We start from the raw sequence: 19,641 nt of genomic DNA on the forward strand, positions 1-19,641 counted from the left end.
GCGAGAGAGGCTGCAAATTACAGAGTAGAACATGAAATGCCTTTGAAGTCTAGCTAGAGAGCTGCCATTTGTGGATGCAAATGAAAATCCAAATGGAGGAGATTAACGTGTGATAAGATGACAATCATCCAAATGCATGGAACTAGTGTGAATTATTTAGGCTTCATTTGAATTTTTACCCCGACAGTATAGTAGCTTCCATTGTCTATAGATCCATTATGCTGCTGGGTTTGCATTGCTCCAATATGTAGGATAAGGATTAGGCTCTTAGTTCCGTGTTTTAGTGTGCGTACCACAGCATACTCCACAAACCATCAGTTCCTAACCATGTACAACTTCCTCCTCCATAGTGGATGGCTGCATTGATTGGTCGGTGGACCTGAAGAGGTACCGGGTCCTAGCAGGGGAACCAGTGAGGGTGAAGTGCGCCCTGTTCTACAGCTACATCAGGACCAACTACTCCATGGCCCAGAGCGCCAAGCTCCGGCTCATCTGGTACAAAAACAAAGGGGACTCGGAGGAGCCTATCATCTTCTCGGGCCATCGGCTCAGCAAGGAGGATGACTCCATCTGGTTCCGCTCAGCCGAGCTGGAGGACAACGGCTTCTACACCTGTGTCCTGAGGTGGGTTTATTTAGTCACTCCGTCTCTGAGGAGTTTAATCAAACGTTTAAGCTTTTCTTAACCCTCAACCAAACAAACACCATTTCCCCCCCCCCCAATCATTCACAGTCCATTGGCAGCCTAACTTTTTCAGGAATGGAATTCATTGGGTAACAGATTATGACGGATCCTGGCCCCCGTGGTCCCACCCACAAACAGTACAGTAGTTTGAGAGGCCCTAATTGACCTATTTACCTACTTTACATCTACTTTCCAAGGCTACTGTAGTGTGTCAGTGTGTCTATTGTAATGCTAAACAGCCCCCTCTTTGCACACACACCGCGACAACAGCCAAGCAAGCCCTGAGATGGCACACGGCATAAGGAGGCGGAAGGGATCCTCATCCTCATCGCATGCCATGTTCAGTTTCCTGGTGGAGGAATGCATGACTGGCCTTGTGAGGTTGGTTCACCCCTGCAAGGCTCGACAGGAACACTGAACTGTGGTTGACTTGTGTTGTGGAACACGTAACTGGCGTTCGACAAAAGAATAGGCTCTGCCACAATAGTTAACATCAAATCAATCATTTTCGTGTAGGTCCCATGCGAGGAGTTCTGTTGTTGGAGTTCCCTCCTGGGATTATGACATCAAACAACAAGGTCTCTTTCTAACATCTAGGGAAAAATATATTTTCATGCTTCTTAGCTACTAGAAGATAGGTACCTCGTCGAGGAATAAGAAATTAGGATATCTTACTCAATTATCTTACAGAGGTTTCAGCAAAAAAAATCCTCTTTCCACAGATGATAATCCAGCTCCTCTCTGACAAAGCTGATGCTTCTTCCTGGCCAATAATAAGGTTTTTTTCCTCTGGAAAGAAGTGCAGCACTTTATTCCCCTCACGCTATGCTGACAGTCTAATTAGGAGCAGGATCCTGTCACTTTCACTGGGCCTCTTATTATACTTACTTTCCCACCCAGTTGGACATAGCTGCCACAGCTCAGACAGCCAAGTGCAATGCATTCCAATGTGTTAGCTAGCTAGAGAGTCATCAAGCTGAACTTTCTTTTTTGCCTTGGGAACGACAGATTTGGAAGGAGAAGAAGAAGAAAAAAAACACTTGAAATTGAAATAGCCTGTCCCTGTGCTATGTCTTATTGAATGTAATCTATACAGTGCTGTATCTCTATGAAGTCATCTCAATATCCTCCGAATTGAATTAACTGTCTGTGAAAGGCGTTCAAGGTGAAAAGAGAAGACGAGTCTCTTTGCATGTTTTTATTTCCATTAATGGTGATTGATCCCTGGAGCCAAAGAAGCAGGAATCCAAATAAGTGGTGTTTTGGCCTTTGGATGATTCCCATGCTGCTTTTTTGAATAATATCCAAGAATACAATTGGAGCTCCTAATAATAATAAATGTTAAAAAATATGATCAGCATACAGAGAAGCAGGTAGGTAGGTACTCTCTGTGAAATGGGGGAGCTGTGCAGGAGCTGTGACACGCTTCTGAGAGAATTGTTGTAAAATAACATTTGCAGAGGCTGCTATGCCTGAAATGACAGGATTGCTCTGGAATGGAGGAATCATAGGAGGGATAATACTCAGGATAATGCCCAGGCCACCTACAAAGACCACTTGGAATAAAACACATATGCATACCTACTGTACATACACACAAAGACACACATACTGTATATACACACAGAAACATACGTATACACATAAACTACACACACACACACACACACACACACACACACACACACACACACACACACACACACACACACACACACACACACGTATACACATAAACTACACACACACACACACACACACACACATATACATTCATACATACATACATACATACATACATACATACATACATACATACATACATACATGCATGCAAACAAACAAACAAACAAACACACACACACACACTTGTACACGTACACACACACTAGCCCTGCCATCAAAGCCTTGATATATAGAGTTCCAGCAATGCCCTCTGTTTTATTAGAACATGAACAATGACTAATCATGCCTGCATGCCAGTGAAACACACAGCACCAACATGGCATGTTAAGCTGTAGTGAACGAGTCGATGCAATCTGCCCGGCTAATGCGCCGCAAGAGACAGATTCCCCACCCCTTTATTTCTCATTCTCTCCAGCGAGGCTAGTCTGAGCAGCACTGAAGGAGGTAGAAGCATTTCACACCTTCCCCCTAACAATGGATACGCATTTATCTTTGTTCAATAACTTTATGGCGAGGAAAAATACAACACGTTGCCAGTGTCTGAGTGATGCCTCTTGAAAGACTCCCGAGCACTTTTATATTCATTATCTTCCACTGTGTACGGCCAGGCTGGCTGCCTCATGTTTTTTTTCTGTGTTCTCACTAAACTGTGGCCAAGCCTGAGCTAGGCTATTCCCCCAGAGGTCTGAAGAGTAATCTGTGCCACCTGTCTTTTTCTCCCCTCATAAGATAATTCTCCTCTCTACAATCGCCCGGGTGTCACAGACCTCTTCTTACAAAGCGGTCCAGGTTTTTAACCTTTCTATTAATCTAGCCATCTAGGACCCCGTTAGAGAGAGAGCCAGAGAGAAAGGCGCTTAGGTGCTTGGCACAGTCTGAATCCACGCTACCACGCCTGCCAGTTCTTTTCAAATATTAAACACACAGGCTTTAGCTTTGACATGAATCAACTTTTAAGCTCTCTCAAAACCTAATGTATATTTGTTGTGGGCTGAGACTATTTTTCTAAATGTCTACAAAGAGGGAATGGAGAGTGATCGGTTTGGCTTTCATGGAGTCACATCTAAGCGAATCTTACTTAAGATGTCTTTGTTTTATCTATGTGTGTCTTACTAAACTTATAAACAATGGTTGAGCAGAAGGTTTTCAGTAAATACATTACTACTGGTCGAGACTTAAACAGTCACTGTTAAAATACTGTGTTCCAACATACTAGACGAGGAGTAATCGTTTTGAAATGTGAAGCTTCACAATATGATACTGCGCTTAAGGTAGATAGTATTTTATTTTTTTAATCAATCCAAACATAAGAAAATCATTATTTTTCAATAATCTCTCTTGTGAATGAATGTTAGACTCCAGAAAAATACCTTCTGAGACAGTATTATTGAGAACTAAAACCATGTAGTTATTTTCTCAGACAGATTCCCCAAAAAAATTATTGTTCTTTTTTTGTTCAGTCAGACAGACAGAGATTCTCACAGAGAGGCAGCTAGGCAGGGTGGCTGAGATGTTCATTTGTAAGCCTCTGACATGCAGAACATCATATATGACTCACTGCCTCGATTCAGTCTTATGTAACAACATTTTAATTTTTTTTTTTTTTTTACATTGGATAAGTTGGATAAGTAGAGACTCAGAGCTAGAAAATGGTACATGATTTACGAAGGAATCTACGAATGAACCTCTACAGCTCAGCTGTTCAGGGCAGCCATGATGTTGAGAACAGTCCAACGTTATATCTTTCAAAAATCTGCAGTAGCCAGAATTATCTTCATATACTGAGCAACTCACGTTATCTGAACTCATCTCTTGGCATGTCCAGCCCATCCAATCAGGGCTAGTGGGAAGGTTCCTGGCTTTTTTCGTGGCTAAATTAACTAGGCTCATCATTTAACAATTTGATTTGTATTTACAGATGGCATACACATTTGTTATTAAGGCATAAGAAAGTTCACATGTTCCAGAAGGCATTTCTGCAACAACAAAAAAACGCATTTTGGTACAAATATTTTAAAAGGCTTTCAAATGCCTCTCCTGTGAAGTAGTGACGTGCAACATATGCCTAGTTTCTTGAAACGGGTCACATATAGCATGTTATCTCTCCAGCAGAGGAGTCACCTTGACTCTGGCTGCGGGTAGATAGATAGCTAGCAAGAACGACCACCCGCTTGTCATGGTGCACAGCACCTTTACTACATGGTGTGAAGCCTTGTGTTCTGTGTTCATCGGGACGGGGTAATCTCACCCACTTTATTCCCCCTGTCTGAACACTTTTCCTGTCATCTGAAATACTGGGGTGTCCATGCCATTAACTGGTCAGGTCTCCAGAGATTGGTGAGTGAAAGTGTTGTCTTTTGCTGGACCACTGCCCTCTGTCCTTGTCCTAACCCCCTAATTATACTTCCTAATTGGCATTTTGAGGAAAAATATTTTTGAAATGTTTTGACGTCTGAGATGTGTGGTTGGACTCATTCTCTCTTTCCAGCGTGTCTGATGAAAAGCTGTCTTTCTAGAGACTCCCCACAATGATGGTCATGGACTATTGCCCCCTCTGTATAAGAACACTACTGTGTGTGCGTGCGTGCGTGCGTGCGGACGTACGTGTGTGCGTGCGTGTGTGCGTGTGTGTGTGTGCGTGCGTGACAACCACACAGTAAGCAGGTTTGAGACGGGAGAAAATCCTCTTATCTTTGATGTGCTGCTCTACATAGCAGCCCCATAGGGGCCGACTTATTAACCCTTTTAACCCACGCACCCATTTAACCTTGAACATCCCACAAACCCCATTGATCCAGGCTGACCAACCACTGCAGATTGGTGATCTGGAAGGTTTTATCACAAACAATGGCCCATGAGTCAACAGAAACGTCATTGTTTGTTGTGTTAAGGTGTTCTGATTCTTTTCCACATTGACCTGTTTGTTTCCAAGGCTGTTTTTCATTTCCTTGTAGCATTTTGTTTCTGCTCGGTGTGTCGTACGAAAGAGAGAGAGAGCGAGAGGGTTTAAAAAATATATATTTTTTAAAGGTCATTTACATCGGAGGTTTAATAGCTAAAGGAGTCGGGCCATCATGGTTCATTCTTAGAGTGGTTTCTATTGAAATGAAATTGGTGGTTCATGCTCTCTGTGAAATATTTAGCACACCTATTTAAAACGTTATTAAATTTCCCTCTTCTTCCCTCTCTTACGTGGAAATGGTAGAAATAGAATTTCTACCCCATTTTGATCAATGGAATTGGCCTACATTTAGATTCAAACTGTTGCATGTAAAATTCTCCCTCTCTGAAATCCATCTTTATTAAGCCCCTTTATTAAGTTCAAAGAGTTTACTGTGTCATTTTCAAACTCCAGTGCAAGCGAGGCGGGAGATTGCATAGGAAAGTTTCCCCATATAGAGTTTTAGAGACTTGCAATAGCATCTGGGGACCCGATAAAACCATTCATAAGCTCAGAAAGCTTTAGCAATGCATCATAATTCATACCAATAGGATCAACCATTTCAAACTAAACTACATAATTCACTTTTATTCCTTTTCCGTCATCGACAAATGGATGGACTAGTGCCTTCTAATTAAATATAATGTTTAATCTCTATGAAAAATTTGTGTTAAGTGCCATGATTCTGCTCTCTGTGGTATAGGCCATCTCAGCAGACAATCCATAATGAAAACAGGTCAAATCACAGTGGCAGACAGTACTCATTTCTATGACGCTCATAGAGCAACACTTTTGTCAGTCAGTTTAATTGGCCCTTGGGTCCACCTAGGCCCATCTTCCATCCACAGAGAGTGTTACATGAGAGCTAGGGCTTGTGGAGGAAAGGCAGAGAATAAGGTTCATTATCAGTGAATTAATCATACGATTTCACCTTCAACTTCCTCCTTATCCTCTCCCTGTGTGAGTGGAATGCCCGTGGCAGGGTGCCCTGGAGAGCTGTCCTGTGTACTGTATGTCTTCTCCTCCAGGGCTGGGAGCTGTGATGTCACTGCTGCTGAGACACAAATCGCAAGTGATCTCCACAGACAAGCCTCTTCCAGATGTTTGTTCGCAGGCCATGTACTTTCTCAGGTGGTTCTGAGACAAAGCAGCAGAACAGAACAACATGGCCGACCTGCCTGCAGCAGGGCCTCAGTCACTTTCTCGGTCGTCTATGGATGTTTACCCCATAGAGCTCCAAGATCAGATTGCTGCAATTAAGGGCTCCTACTTTGACCTCTGGTCCTCCAGCGATATAGGAAACTACTTAGCACCGTTAATGTGTTATGGTCATTTACTGAGATCCACTGTGGATAGAGCCTGAAGCCCGGTTGACCTCTGCTATGAGAGCATGTACACAGTTTGGCTCTCTGTGCCCCGGCTCACACAGAAACCTGTGTAGGGGAAATTACATGTAAAATCAGCTTGGAAGGAAGTCATGCAGGCTAATGGAAGTTCTCAATGCTTATTCATTCATGTCTCAAGAGTGTTAATAGCCCGAGCATACTGACCCATGAGACGGACGGACGGACTCAGCTGGGTGGGCAGCATCTTGAAAGTTGGCGTGTTAGATTCATTGTAAAATTAATTTGAAGCTCACATTAACAGACGTAAACATGAACCGCGAAAAACACCGAAATACCTCTTTATTGAGCATATAATTAAATTGGCGAGCTGTAACCTGAGCATTTTCATATGAACGTAATTGCAGGAGGAGAGTGATTAATTATTAATGCAGTGGAAGCAGTCGGATCAGGCTTGCACAATAGTTATGCAGTGTGATTAACTTCCAGCTAATTGTCAGTAACAGACCAGTGAGAATAGCCTCCTCATTTTGTCCTAAGTGACTTCACACATCTGTCCTCTGTTTGTCCATTATTTGTCACGATATGAGACTGTTGTCACCAGACACAGTGAGCGCCCTTGTGAACAGTATTTTAGTCATAGTTCATTTTCTCCTCGAGTAAATAAAGTAGCCCAGGACAGCTGTACTCTCTATCTCTATTGCCTGGGACCGCAGCCAGGAATTCTACACACACAAAACAGCAGATATGTCAGACAATCTACACACACACACACACACACACACACACACACACACACACACACACACACACACACACACACACACACACACAAATCCGTCTGATGTCCCAGTCTAAAACCAACTAAATGGTTCATGCCGAAATGTTAAATCTTTGCATCAAACAGACTGTATTCACTAGTGGAGGTTCAGGGAGCCTTAGCGTTTGAGAGGCTGACACACAATGCCACTGCAGGGCAATCCTATGCCTGAAGTCCCTCATGCATTTTCAATTGGAGGGGGATGCAGCAGTCACTCTCTACGTACTGTAGCCTTGTGTGGTAACCATGGCAGAAGCTGCGTGCGGAACTGGGTGTCACTTGCCCTGACACATGCCTCCCTGAAGGAGACTTGTACTTCTGGCTGGTGCCTATTGAAATAATATGCTAATTCATTCTCCATACAGCATGTGCTCTTGCCACTTCAGGGGGAGCCACATCTCTTTACTAATTGAAGCATTTTGAACTATTTCATTCAGGTAACCTCCATGTTCAACTTGCCCATTGTTCTTGATGTGGTTAACTGGAAACTAAAAAAGTAAAAAGAGCCCCCACTTCACATCATCACAGGTAGGCAGGGAGGCATTGATGGAATGAATGGCAGTGTTTAAGATCTCTGCTGGTTTACAGATGAAACCCCCTGGAGAAATCGATGTGTGCTTTTGTGTGTGTGATGACTGTTGGCTAGAGGTGAACTTGGGGAAACATAAAGCCTCCTGTGTTATGCTCCCTGCCTGCAGAAACTCCACCTACTGCATGAAGGTGTCCATGTCCTTGGCGGTGGAGGAGAACGACGAGGGCCTGTGCTTCAACAGTAAAATACGCCACCTGGAGAAAGCCGAGATCACTAAAAGCAAGATGATCAACTGCCCCGACATCGAGGATTACCTCGCCCCTTACAAGCAGCCCCAGATGACCTGGTATAAGGTAACAACCCTTATTCTCAGAAAATTCCCATAGGGCTCTGGTTGAAATTAGTGCACTGTATAGGGAATAGGATGCCATTTGGGATGCAGTGCTAGTCTTTGTATATGAACCCATGAAGGTTAGCTCTGGTGGACTAATGGGTATCTTATTAAACTAAACTAAAAAGAGTTGAAAGTGACATGATATAACATGGTGTGCTGTTGACGTGGTGTCCTGTCTGTCTAGGAGTGTGAGAAGAAGACATGGCGGAGCTCCATCATGGTGAACACCACCAACATCTGGTTCCCTGAGGTGCAGGAGGACGACGGGGGGAACTACACCTGTGAGCTCAAGTATGGCAGCCGGGTGGTGAGAAGGACCACAGAGCTCAAAGTCACAGGTGAGCCCCTCATATCATGTGGGTGTGCACATACTGTATGTATATGTCTGATTACATGTATAGTATGATTTTGTTTGATATTGTTGTGTGAATGTTTGTATTATATGTGCACAATGCTAAAACGCGTTTGACAGCTGGCCACGATCATCATTCAGAATGACGTGATCTGAAATTAGCTGCCGTGAAACGCAGAACGTAAACGTAAAACGTAAAAAATGTACATCAACGTCCAAACGCAGGATGCACTTTTGCACTTTTGCACTCTTACACTTAATATTCTCATGCCCATTCCTCTCAAAGATAAAACACTGTGCGACCGGCTGTAAACCGGATGCACTGCGGAGACACACCATTTATCACAGGAGCATAGTGGAGCGTCACTGTGTGTCTGTGATGCATCAGCCTTCAGTGTAAACGCTGGCAACCACTGTGACGTGAGATGGATTTATTTATTCACATTTTGGGCTTGTTCCTCCTCTGCTGCCTCTGTCATGCAGCAGGCAGGCAAGCAGGCAGGCTGGGATTCCAGGCCAGTGAGTCTGACCCTTGGGGTGTGTGCTGGGTCTTGACTGCAGGAAGAGCAGCTGCCAACTGCAGTGTGAAATCAACCCCCCAGCTCATTCACCCTGCCTGCCTGCCTGCCTGCCTGCTTAGCCCCCCTCTGAAACAGAGCGGAGCCAATCTGCTGGAGCCCCAAGACTGCACTAGGCAGGCAGCACTGACTCTGACTGTAGCTACACTACAAACAGAACAGAAACACACGGAAACTACACCCAGCTACGAGTCCACCACAGACATACAGCAATGAAAATGAAACAGATAGGAGCCTTAACCAGACAATACAGAGTGAAAGACAGTTCTAACACCATGCAAACTGCAACACACATACACACAGGGCTGTAAAAACCTCTGAAATGCTATTTGAAGAACAGCAAAAACAAGAGAAAATTACTCCAGACATTATCACATTGATTGCTGTAACTTCATTCACCTCAGTCGATCTACAAACACATAGCCTATTAGCTACACAAGTAGCGGCAGTGGTTAGAGCTTTGGGCCTGTAACCAAAAGGTTGCTGGATCAAATCCCTGAGCTGACAAGAAATCTGTCGTTCTGCCCCTGAACAAGGCTGTTCCCTGGATGGCCATCATTGTAAATAAGAATTTGTTCTTAACTGCCTTGCCTAGTTAAATAAAGATTTAAATGCGACCTAAACCCAATTGGGATGAGTTGGACTACAGACTGAAGGAAAAGCAACTAACAACGATTAACTCAGCACTGGGATTAAAAACTATAATTTAATACATACAGAGGGCTCTCTAAGCAGATAAAGTATTTTATTAACAAAAGGTAAACAAATATATTTTCTTTATTGGACCGTCTTGTTGTTGTTGCAGTTGTATACCTACATTGCTGCTTTTCTACACATTTTCCCATATTTAAGTCCCTTTTGTATAGGGGACTTGGAGCGGTTCTGGCCAGGTTCCGACTGTGAACGGCACAACATCAATTGCACAACAACTCCCTAAAAGCGCTACCTGTCCCTGATTCATATACTGTATGCTGTTGCAATCCGCAGCTGTGAGATATCCTGTGCCTGTGAAACTCATAGCTGTGCTTGCAGAAGCGCATATGGAACAGGAGAGTCTTGTGGATGCAACGATAGTAGTTTCATCTCGCTGTAATGTTGGATTTATAGCTCTCATCAGGGAAACATATCAAATCATTTCATAGAATTTGAACAGCGCCACCTTCTTTTGGTCACCGGCGGACGAGATCACTTTGTCTTTAAAGCTGAAGTTGTAACGTGTCTGCACATATTTGAATGGTGTCTCGGGGCAGCTCAGAGAACGTTGGGCAGAAAAGTCTCTGTCATTTATATGAAATGGTGCCCAATATTGTACCGTCACTAAGTATGATCATATTTATTTGACAGTTAAAAGTTGAACTCTGAAAGTAAGTCATTTATAATTAAAACTATATTGACCCACTTTTGTTGAATAGGAAAAAAATCTGATGATTTTTTATATTTTCATAATATTTGTATTATGACTTGAGCTTGTGTCCTCAACAGTGAGTATACCTCAGCAATGTATAACTATTTTTTTTTACCAGAAATGTGAGTTCCAGACCTTTTTGAAACTATGCAGCATTACCAGTTATTGTTTATTGCCATCTCATGAAAAACAATTGGGTTTTGGGTATGTCTATTTAGGCGGAAATCAACAGTTTGCCATATCATTCATGAGGTTTATATCTGAACGAGAGTGACTAACAAAATCAATGGGGGCCCCCTGGAGGTCAGGGCCCCTGGGCACGTTCCGTGCGTGCCCGGTCGGTAATTCAGCCACGATTACTACAAGTTTAGATAGCTGGCTAGATTAACTAGACAAATTGACCAATCTATTTTTCTTTTGCTGACATGGGCTAATTGAGTGACTGTCTGTGAGTGGCATAACAAGACGAAAACTACTGATGCAATTTTCTAAATTGCACCTTGTGTATTGTACTATTCTAACTCTCAACAGACACACACACACACACACACACACACACACACACACACACACACACACACACACACACACACACACACACACTCAGAAAGAGAGACAGACAGACACACACACACATTATTTTACATGCAACTCAGGGACCAAAACAGACACAGTACTATGCTTCACTAAACAACAGTATTCAATGAGCTAGCATTACAAAGCAAGAACAGAGGCTAATATTATCTGCTAAAATGAAAGACATCTGCTTCACTGATATTTGAAGAATATGCTTGTCTTGTCGGTTAACTGAGCCATTGTTTGTTCACTTACTCACATGCCTTCTGCTAAGCTAAGCGCTAGGCGGGCTAGTTCCAGTGAGTGGTGTAATGTTGGAGCTGGATTCCACATGGTTTACAGCCTGCCTGGGGCGCTGACCCGTAGGATCAGATGCCATGTTAGTAGGCTGCTGGTTGGGTGGTGAGCCAAGCCAGGGTTAGACAAGGCCTGGGTTAGTTAGCTTTAAGCACACAGAGAGGTCAATCAGGACACTCAGGCTTCCAGGGTGCAGGGGGCTTGCCTACTTTCTTAGAGGAGGGATATTAATGGGGTTGCTGGTCAGGAACTGTTTTAAGCTACCGTGTTTGGGTCCATATGACTTGTATTACTGTAGCATTGTATGACACCTTTGTTTATTTCAGTATTCAACGAGCGGCAGGTAGCTTAGCAGTTAAGAGCATTGGGCCAGTAACCGAAAGGTCGCTGGTTTGAATCCCGAGCTGACTAAGTGAAAGATTTGTCAATGTGCCCTTGAGCAATGCACTTAACCCTTATTGCTGGATAAGAGCATCTGCTAAATGAATAAAATGTATTTCACTATCCTCATGTGACATGGTAAGAGGCAACAACAGAGCCAACGATAAGTCCTTGGAAGGAGCCTGTAGGGACAATCTGCTACTGAATGGCCTGCAGTATAGTAGCAATACAGTACTGAACTCACGCAGAGTGTAGGGGAGGCTAAACCTTGGCAAAGGCTCAGATTTGTGCCCAAAAACCAGAATGACCAAGAAAAGCCTCTTCTCCCTCTCCATAGTCAGCACCCTGGTCATAAATATTTCAAAATGCATTTCAAAGTAAAATTCCTCTTATGAAAGAACATTGCGTTCAGGCTAAATTTAACAGTTACTGTGAGAGGTGAGTTACCACGGTCATGCGTCTCCGAAACTCATTCAAATATGGTAACACCTTCCGCAGCCGGTTAAGTCAACAATGGGAGAGATGATGTGCCGTGCATGAATCCTGAATCCTCTCTTCCTGGCTCCCTCCTTCTCAGCTAGGCCTGCGAGTTCTGCCTTTAGACTCGAGCCTCTTGGCTACCTTTTTACCCATGTGGAAACCCCATGACCTATTTATTTTATTACCTCATAATTCATCATGAAATTGTCTGTGTTCACATGGGCTTTGTCCTGCTCTTTCCCAAGATCAGCGTGACTACTTTTTTTTATTTTCTTAGGAGAAGTGAAATGGAGAACAAGAAAAAGTATCCTTTGGGTCTTTTGGGGGAAAATATGAGCCCATTAATTTACCAAACATGTTAAGAGTAAGGAGCAGTTCAATCCAGCAGATAGAATTGCCTCCCCAAAAAAAGTAATATTAAGTGGTTTTCTGGCAACAGAAAACTATGTGCGTCAGAGAGAGTATGATTTTTTTTTACAAATGGTGCTTGAATGTCCTCAAGGAAAGGTTAGTCCATCAAATATTAAGAAGCTTACAGAACAAAAATAAGACGTGCATGATTCTAAACTAAATTTATATTTCTGTGGTAAGGGAAATTATTGTCAATGGTACCTATACAGATACCACTGAAAACAGCCGAAAAGATGTAGGGCATATATGCCGTTTATAAAATATATGCACTAAACCATTTTAAATACTTCCAATGAACTGTATTTAAAGTATATTGCAGTTTAGAAATATTTGTGATTGCTATATTTATATACTATAAATGTTTATAAATGGCTGTAAACGTTGAAACATTTAAATGCTTGTGAAGTATGTCTGTAGTACAGTACATTACCTGTGATTATCCTCCCTCCTTTACTCAGGGAATCTGAGCTGTGTCACATATCTGTAAACCAGCATATGCATATCAAATGATACCCAAAATGGATTTGACTTGTTTCGACACTGAAAATGCATTAAGATTGAATAACCGGACACATACAACCCAAAACACTGCGGTCAAACCTTGGATAGATCACATTGCAAGCAGGTGAAGCAGATACATTCAATTAGGAGTTAAGCCTACTGCTAAAGCAGATTGAAGTGGTCCCATATCTAAATGCGTGTGGTCACGGGTCCTAAAGTAGTGCAGCTACGCGTTGTTCCTGCTGAGGAGACGAGAGGAGGGCGAGACTGCAGTCGTGGAGAGGAGGACAGGGGAGGAGAGAGGAGAGGAGAAGGGTGTTTGATAATAAGCTAAAGGGAAAGAGCAGGATGTATGGCCTGTCCCTAGACACCAGCGTGTCCTGTTTGTCTTCATATGCCAAGTGACGCCACCGGACTATAAACACATTTGTTTCAGCAGAGTCAAAAGCTCTGGAATACTTGGGTTTCATGTTAAATAAGTCCACACCTTGTCAGGACACACACGACGGCCAGGCGTCTTCCCCAGATGAGGCATGACAGGGCTGGCGTCGAGAGGAATCGATTGCCTGTCACTCTCTCTTGCCAGAGGGGGTTACCTTTTCTCTCCTTTCTCGCGCGCACACACACACACACACACTACACACACACACACACACACACACACACACATTACACACACATTACACACACACATTTGTGAGGGACATACCACTGTACTGGGCAATATAGTTTAGGGCATGTCCCTAAACCTTGTCCCCAAGCAACTGCCTTTGTGAGTGCATTATATATTACACCTTTAGCAGATTTGACTGAAAGAGTTATGTGAAATTCAGAAACTGTTGCAAACATGAGATTTGACTAAATTAGACTTGGGCTTTTACACAGAGCCATACTGAGTAGCATTAACACTATAGGCCTACTTACTTTAGTTGAATCCCAATACCTTATATTATCTCAAGTTTACCCATTAACATTCTGAACAGTACCATTGGAGGACTTTTACTCTGGAGGCACCTCTTAAACGCCCGCTCTAATGGATGTCTCATATGAATAGGTGTCAGGTGAGGTGACAAAGGAAGTTGAAGTGAGCGCTCATTGTCTGTGTTAACAGCTCTAATAAACCTGGTATAGAAAGTTATCAGAGACCTCTATCCGGGTCAGGAGAGATGTATTATTTGAAGGTGAGTTGATACCCAGTGATTACCGATGGAAGCAGCACAGTGGGGACTCTTCAATTTGATTCGCTCAGTGAGTTGGAAAATTAGAAGCATGAATAGGCTCATTTGTCCATCGACAGGAAACACTCTCAGTCACTGGTCAAGCTAATTGCATTATGTCACCTAGAGACATTTCCTCCTGAGAATAGTTTTTTTTTTCTTTTACTCTCAAAAGATCATCTTAGGAGAGGAAACAGAGCAGATATGCAAATCTGTCTACACATATCAATTCAGTCATAAGAGCTGCATTACACGAACTTTGATGTCTCACTGCAAATATGCAAATCGGAAGAGATAATAGATAAGAGTGTGTAACGCTAATGTGGTGTTGCAATCTGAGAGTGCACCCTATCCAAAGTAGAATTAGTAAACTCCTACCGTGTTTAAATCCAGAGGCCATCGCAGTGTTTTTTTAACACTGAATAAACTGAGTCACTGAGGGAGTCTATGGTTTGACACAGTGCAGCATCGGCCTTGGACCCCTCCTGCGTCTCTTTCTTCTTCTCTTTCTCTTTCCTTGCTTCTTTTTCTTTTCATTAGGATTCACATTGTGTCACGATAAGCAGAAAGAAAGGCCCAGTCACTCCAGATCTGGTGACAATTCTAATGAATACAGCATTATTAAAAAGGGGGACTCTTTAATATTGTTGACGAACAGTTGAATAATGAAATTAGTATTAATAGATCATTACCATCCATAGTGGTCCACTGAGGGATAATTGGTTAATCAATACAGCCTAATTGTAGCCTCGCAGTATTGTGTGTCTGGTGTTGCCAGCGACCTGGTGGTTGACTTCAAGCTTTTAAACAGCATATTGGTATTGATTTTACGTCTATATTATTTAGCATGACAAGGTAGTGAATTAGAGCTCTGTCATCCTCAGCGCAGCTCTCGTTATAATTTAGGAACTTTGGATGAGCTTGATGACCTGAATATCATTATGGCAGCCTCACTTCCAACTTTATCATCTTTTGTTTTTGACAAGCGGGGTCTGGCAGGACCTGTGTTAGATTTGTATAATTGAAAAGACAGTTTCCTTTCTAATTCTGTCTGGTTTTCAAATCAAATCCAATTGTAATGGTCACATACACATGGTTAGCAGATGTTATTGCAAGTGTAGCGAAATGCTTGTGCTTCTAGTTCCGACTGTGCAGCAATATCTAACATGTAATCTAACAATTCCACAACAACTACCTGATACACACAAATCTAAGTAGAGGAATGTAATAAGAATATATAAATATAAATATATGGATGAGAAATTACAGAGCGGCATAAGCAAGATGCAATAGATGGTTTAAAATACAGTTTATACATACAGTATGAGATGAGTAATGCAAGATACAGTATGTAAACATCATTAAAGTTGCATTATTAAAGTGACTAGTGATCCATTTGTTGAAGTGGCCAATGATTTCAAGACTGTATGTAGGCAGCAGCCTTGCTGTGTTAGTGATGGCTGTTTAACAGTCTGATGGCCTTGAGATAGAAGCTGTTTTTCAGTCTCTCGGTCCCAGCTTTGATGCACCTGTACTGACCTCACCTTCTGGATGGTAGCAGGGTGAACAGGCAGTGGCTCGGGTGGTTGTTGTCCTTGATGATATTTTTGGCCTTCCTGTGATATTGGGTGATGTAGGTGTCCTGGAGGGCAGGTAGTTTCCCCCTGGTGATGCGTTGCGGTTGTGGATGGTGCAGTTGCCGTAGCAGGCGGTGATACAGCCAATACATTTCAATTGTGCATCTGTAAAAGTTTGTGAGGGTTTAAGGTGACAAGCCAAATTTATTCCGCCTCCACACTGTCTGTGTGGGTGGACCATTTTCAGTTTGTCCGTGATGTAAACGCAGAGGAACTTTCCACCTTCTCCACTACTGTCCCATCGATGTGGATAGGGGGTGCTACCTCTGCTGTTTCCTGAAGTCCACGATCATCTCCTTTGTTTTGTTGACATTGAGTTAGAGGTTGTTTTTCTGACACCACACTTCGAGTGCCCTTACCTCCTCCCTGTACGCTGTTACGTCGTTGTTGGTAATCAAGCCTACTACTGTTGTGATGATTGAGTTGGAGTCTTGCATGACCATGCTGTCATGGGTGAACAGGGAGTACAGGAGGGGGCTGAGCACGCACCCTTGTGGGGCCCCAGTGTTGAGGTTCAGCGAAGTGGAGATGTTGTTTCCTACCTTCACCCTCTGGAGGCGGCCTGTCAGGAAGTCTAGGACCCAATTGCACAGGGCGGGGTTGAGACCCAGAGCCTCAAGCTTAATGATGAGCTTGGAGGATACTATGGTGTTGAATGCTGAGCTATAGTCAATGAACAGCATTCTTACATAGGTATTCCTCTTGTCCAGATGGGATAGGGCAGTGTGCAGTGTGATGGCGATTGCATAGTCTGTGGACCTATCGGGGCGGGGCGGTAAGCAAATTGAAGTGGGTCTAGGGTGACAGGTAAGGTGGAGGAGATGTGATCATTGACTAGTCTCTCAAAGTACTTCATGATGACAGAAGTGAGTGCTACGGGGCGATAGTCGTTTAGTTCAGTTACCTTTGCATACTTGGTAACAGGAATACTGGTGGCCGTCTTGGAGCATGTGGGGACAGCAGACTGGGATAGAGAGAGATTGAATATGTCCATAAATACACTGGCCAGCTGGTCTGCGCGTGCGGCTAGGGGTGCCGTCTGGGCCGGCAGCCTTGCGAGGGTTAATGCGTTTAAATGTCTTACTCACGTCAGCCACGGAGAAGGAGAGCCCACAGTCCTTGGTAGCGGGCCGCGTCAGTGGCACTGTATTATGCTCAAAGCGGGCAAAGAAGTGTTTAGTTTGACTGGAAGCAAGACGTCGGCGTCCGTGAAGTGGCTGGTTTTCCTTTTGTAGTCCGTGATTGTCTATATACCCTATCACATACTGTATGTCTCGTGTCTGAGCCGTTGAATTGCGACTCCACTTTGTCTCTATACTGACTTTTCACTTGTTTGATTGCCATATTCCCACTCACCTTTCCATGGTAAATGCGGTGCTTTGCGCTTTCAGTTTTGCGCGAATGCCGCCATCTATCCGCAGTTTCTGGTTAGGGTAGGTTATAATAGTCACAATAGGTACAACATCTCCTATACACTTCCTTATAAACTCACTCCCCGAATCAGCGTATACGTCAATATTATTTTCTGAGGCTACCCGGAACATGTCCCAGTCCACATGATCAATGTTTTGCTGTATATTGGGTGACAAAAGATATTTGGGGGTTTGCTATTGGACATTTTCAACATGTTTGTGAAATTGCATTTTTTACATTAATAGAGCCTTTGGTGTTGCATATGAGTCAGAACGGTCCTGTATTTAAAAAAATGAAACAATCTGCTCGAAACTGTGGTATTTACTTATATTGATTAATTCCCTATTGATTTTCACAATTCACTGACCTTGTTATTACCTTTGACTGCCACGCTTGATTATAACCACTTTTTCCTCAATCGGGCACCATGAGGACTGACTCTCTTTTCTCTTCCAATCCTAGAGCCTCATAGTGTAACAGACCACAGCCCCATGTCTCCCTGCCTGCCTCCCTGCCTGCTGTACAGACAGACACAGACAGCTCGCTCTGACAGCTTGATTCCACACCCCCTTACTTCTCCTCCACATTCTGAGAGAAGAAGACAATGTTATCTTTCTCTGCAGAGCACAATAACCCCAAAATCATAGCTGCTCTGTTACTATTGCCAAGAGATACTGCATTGAATAGAAAAAATACATGCTCTATCAAAGTACATTTTCATATCACAATTAAGTTGTAAGTGTTGTACTACTCTATGGATCTAATATAGCTACGTTATTATCTGCAGTTAACTTCCACTTGCTTTGAAGCATGTAACAATAATAATAATAAAGACCACATTTCATCTAAATGTCAATTTATAGCCAGTCCATAGCAAAACAGGGCTATAGTGGTACACTCTAAAATCCTAGAGAGGATCTTGTTGGCTGTTGGGAGCAGGAAAGTATCCAGCCACTATGTTGTGCTCATTTGTCACAGTGATGGAAGGCTAGTGCAGAGCCTGCTGCCGTTAGAGTAATGTTCTGTGGTGCTGCTCTAAGAGACTTACTAGCTGTAATGTGGACATTTACATCCATCTGTACGTCCCATTACACTCCTTCAATGGCCTGCCTGATCGCTCATTACCGACAGCATAGCTGAGTGCCCAAACAGACGGAGTTTCTATACCCAAGCCAAGGGGGTCACCATTTCAGTTTGGTCCGGTTCCACTGGAAGATCACAGCGTTTTGAGATCATTTCTTGTGTAGAGGCAAGACGCCATCTTTGATTTTCCCTATAACTTGGGGGACAGCATATCACTCAACTCACTGAATCAAACACTCAGAATGTACAATATACTGCATAATGAACAGCCTGCACATTAGCCATCATACAGTAACTCCATATTTCCCACAAATAGTGAAGACGGCGACAACAACATTTAAAGTTAACAGAATGTTCTGGTAATGCAGGGATTTACCCCCCATGCACACAAACAATATCCTGGGAGCATATGTTGGCAATAACAAGGTAGGTCCCATCCCAGAGGGCTCAGGAGACAATGTCTCAGTATTTCCTGTTTTGGCTGCCGGAGAGAAACAGCAGATTAACTTTTCTTCTGTGGCATTGTGTTGGATTTGGGCATGGTATTGGTGGGGTACAGAGAGGAGTGAGAGAATGAGGGGAAAATAGTCCCATTATGCTGCAGTGTCATCCCCAATGTCACTGCAGTAACACTTCAGCAATTCTCTAAATGGGGGAGCTTTGGAGCACAGATTGATATACACTGATGTGCAATGACAGTGTGATTTATCAGGGGGGCATGCAACCTTCTCCCCACAAGCCAGGCCGGGCAGGCGGAGGAGTGTAGCAGGGCAGGCGGGATCGCCCATGAGTCAGCACATTCTCACTCCACCACCAATCCTCCACACACGACATTATACTGGAAATCAACAAGTTAATATGCTTCTTCCTTAATGCCTGTGACTGGGTTATTGCCGTCCTGTACCACTCA

At 43.3% G+C, this 19,641-nt stretch overlaps 1 protein-coding gene across 2 annotated transcripts in view; it reads left to right on the forward strand.

Annotated features, from left to right (window-relative positions):
• The window catches only part of LOC110488551 (X-linked interleukin-1 receptor accessory protein-like 2), a 323,660-nt gene that overhangs the window by 199,396 nt on the left and 104,623 nt on the right, over positions 1–19,641 (forward strand). For both annotated transcript variants that reach the window (XM_036942676.1, XM_036942675.1), the window contains 3 exons: positions 351–624; positions 8,173–8,359; positions 8,585–8,738. In XM_036942676.1, the coding sequence (XP_036798571.1) occupies positions 351–624; positions 8,173–8,359; positions 8,585–8,738 (615 nt within the window). The remainder of the gene's footprint in view (positions 1–350; positions 625–8,172; positions 8,360–8,584; positions 8,739–19,641) is intronic.

The sequence above is a fragment of the Oncorhynchus mykiss genome, chromosome 14, assembly GCF_013265735.2.
Source record: "Oncorhynchus mykiss isolate Arlee chromosome 14, USDA_OmykA_1.1, whole genome shotgun sequence".
In the NCBI taxonomy this organism is placed as follows: Eukaryota; Metazoa; Chordata; class Actinopteri; order Salmoniformes; family Salmonidae; genus Oncorhynchus; species Oncorhynchus mykiss.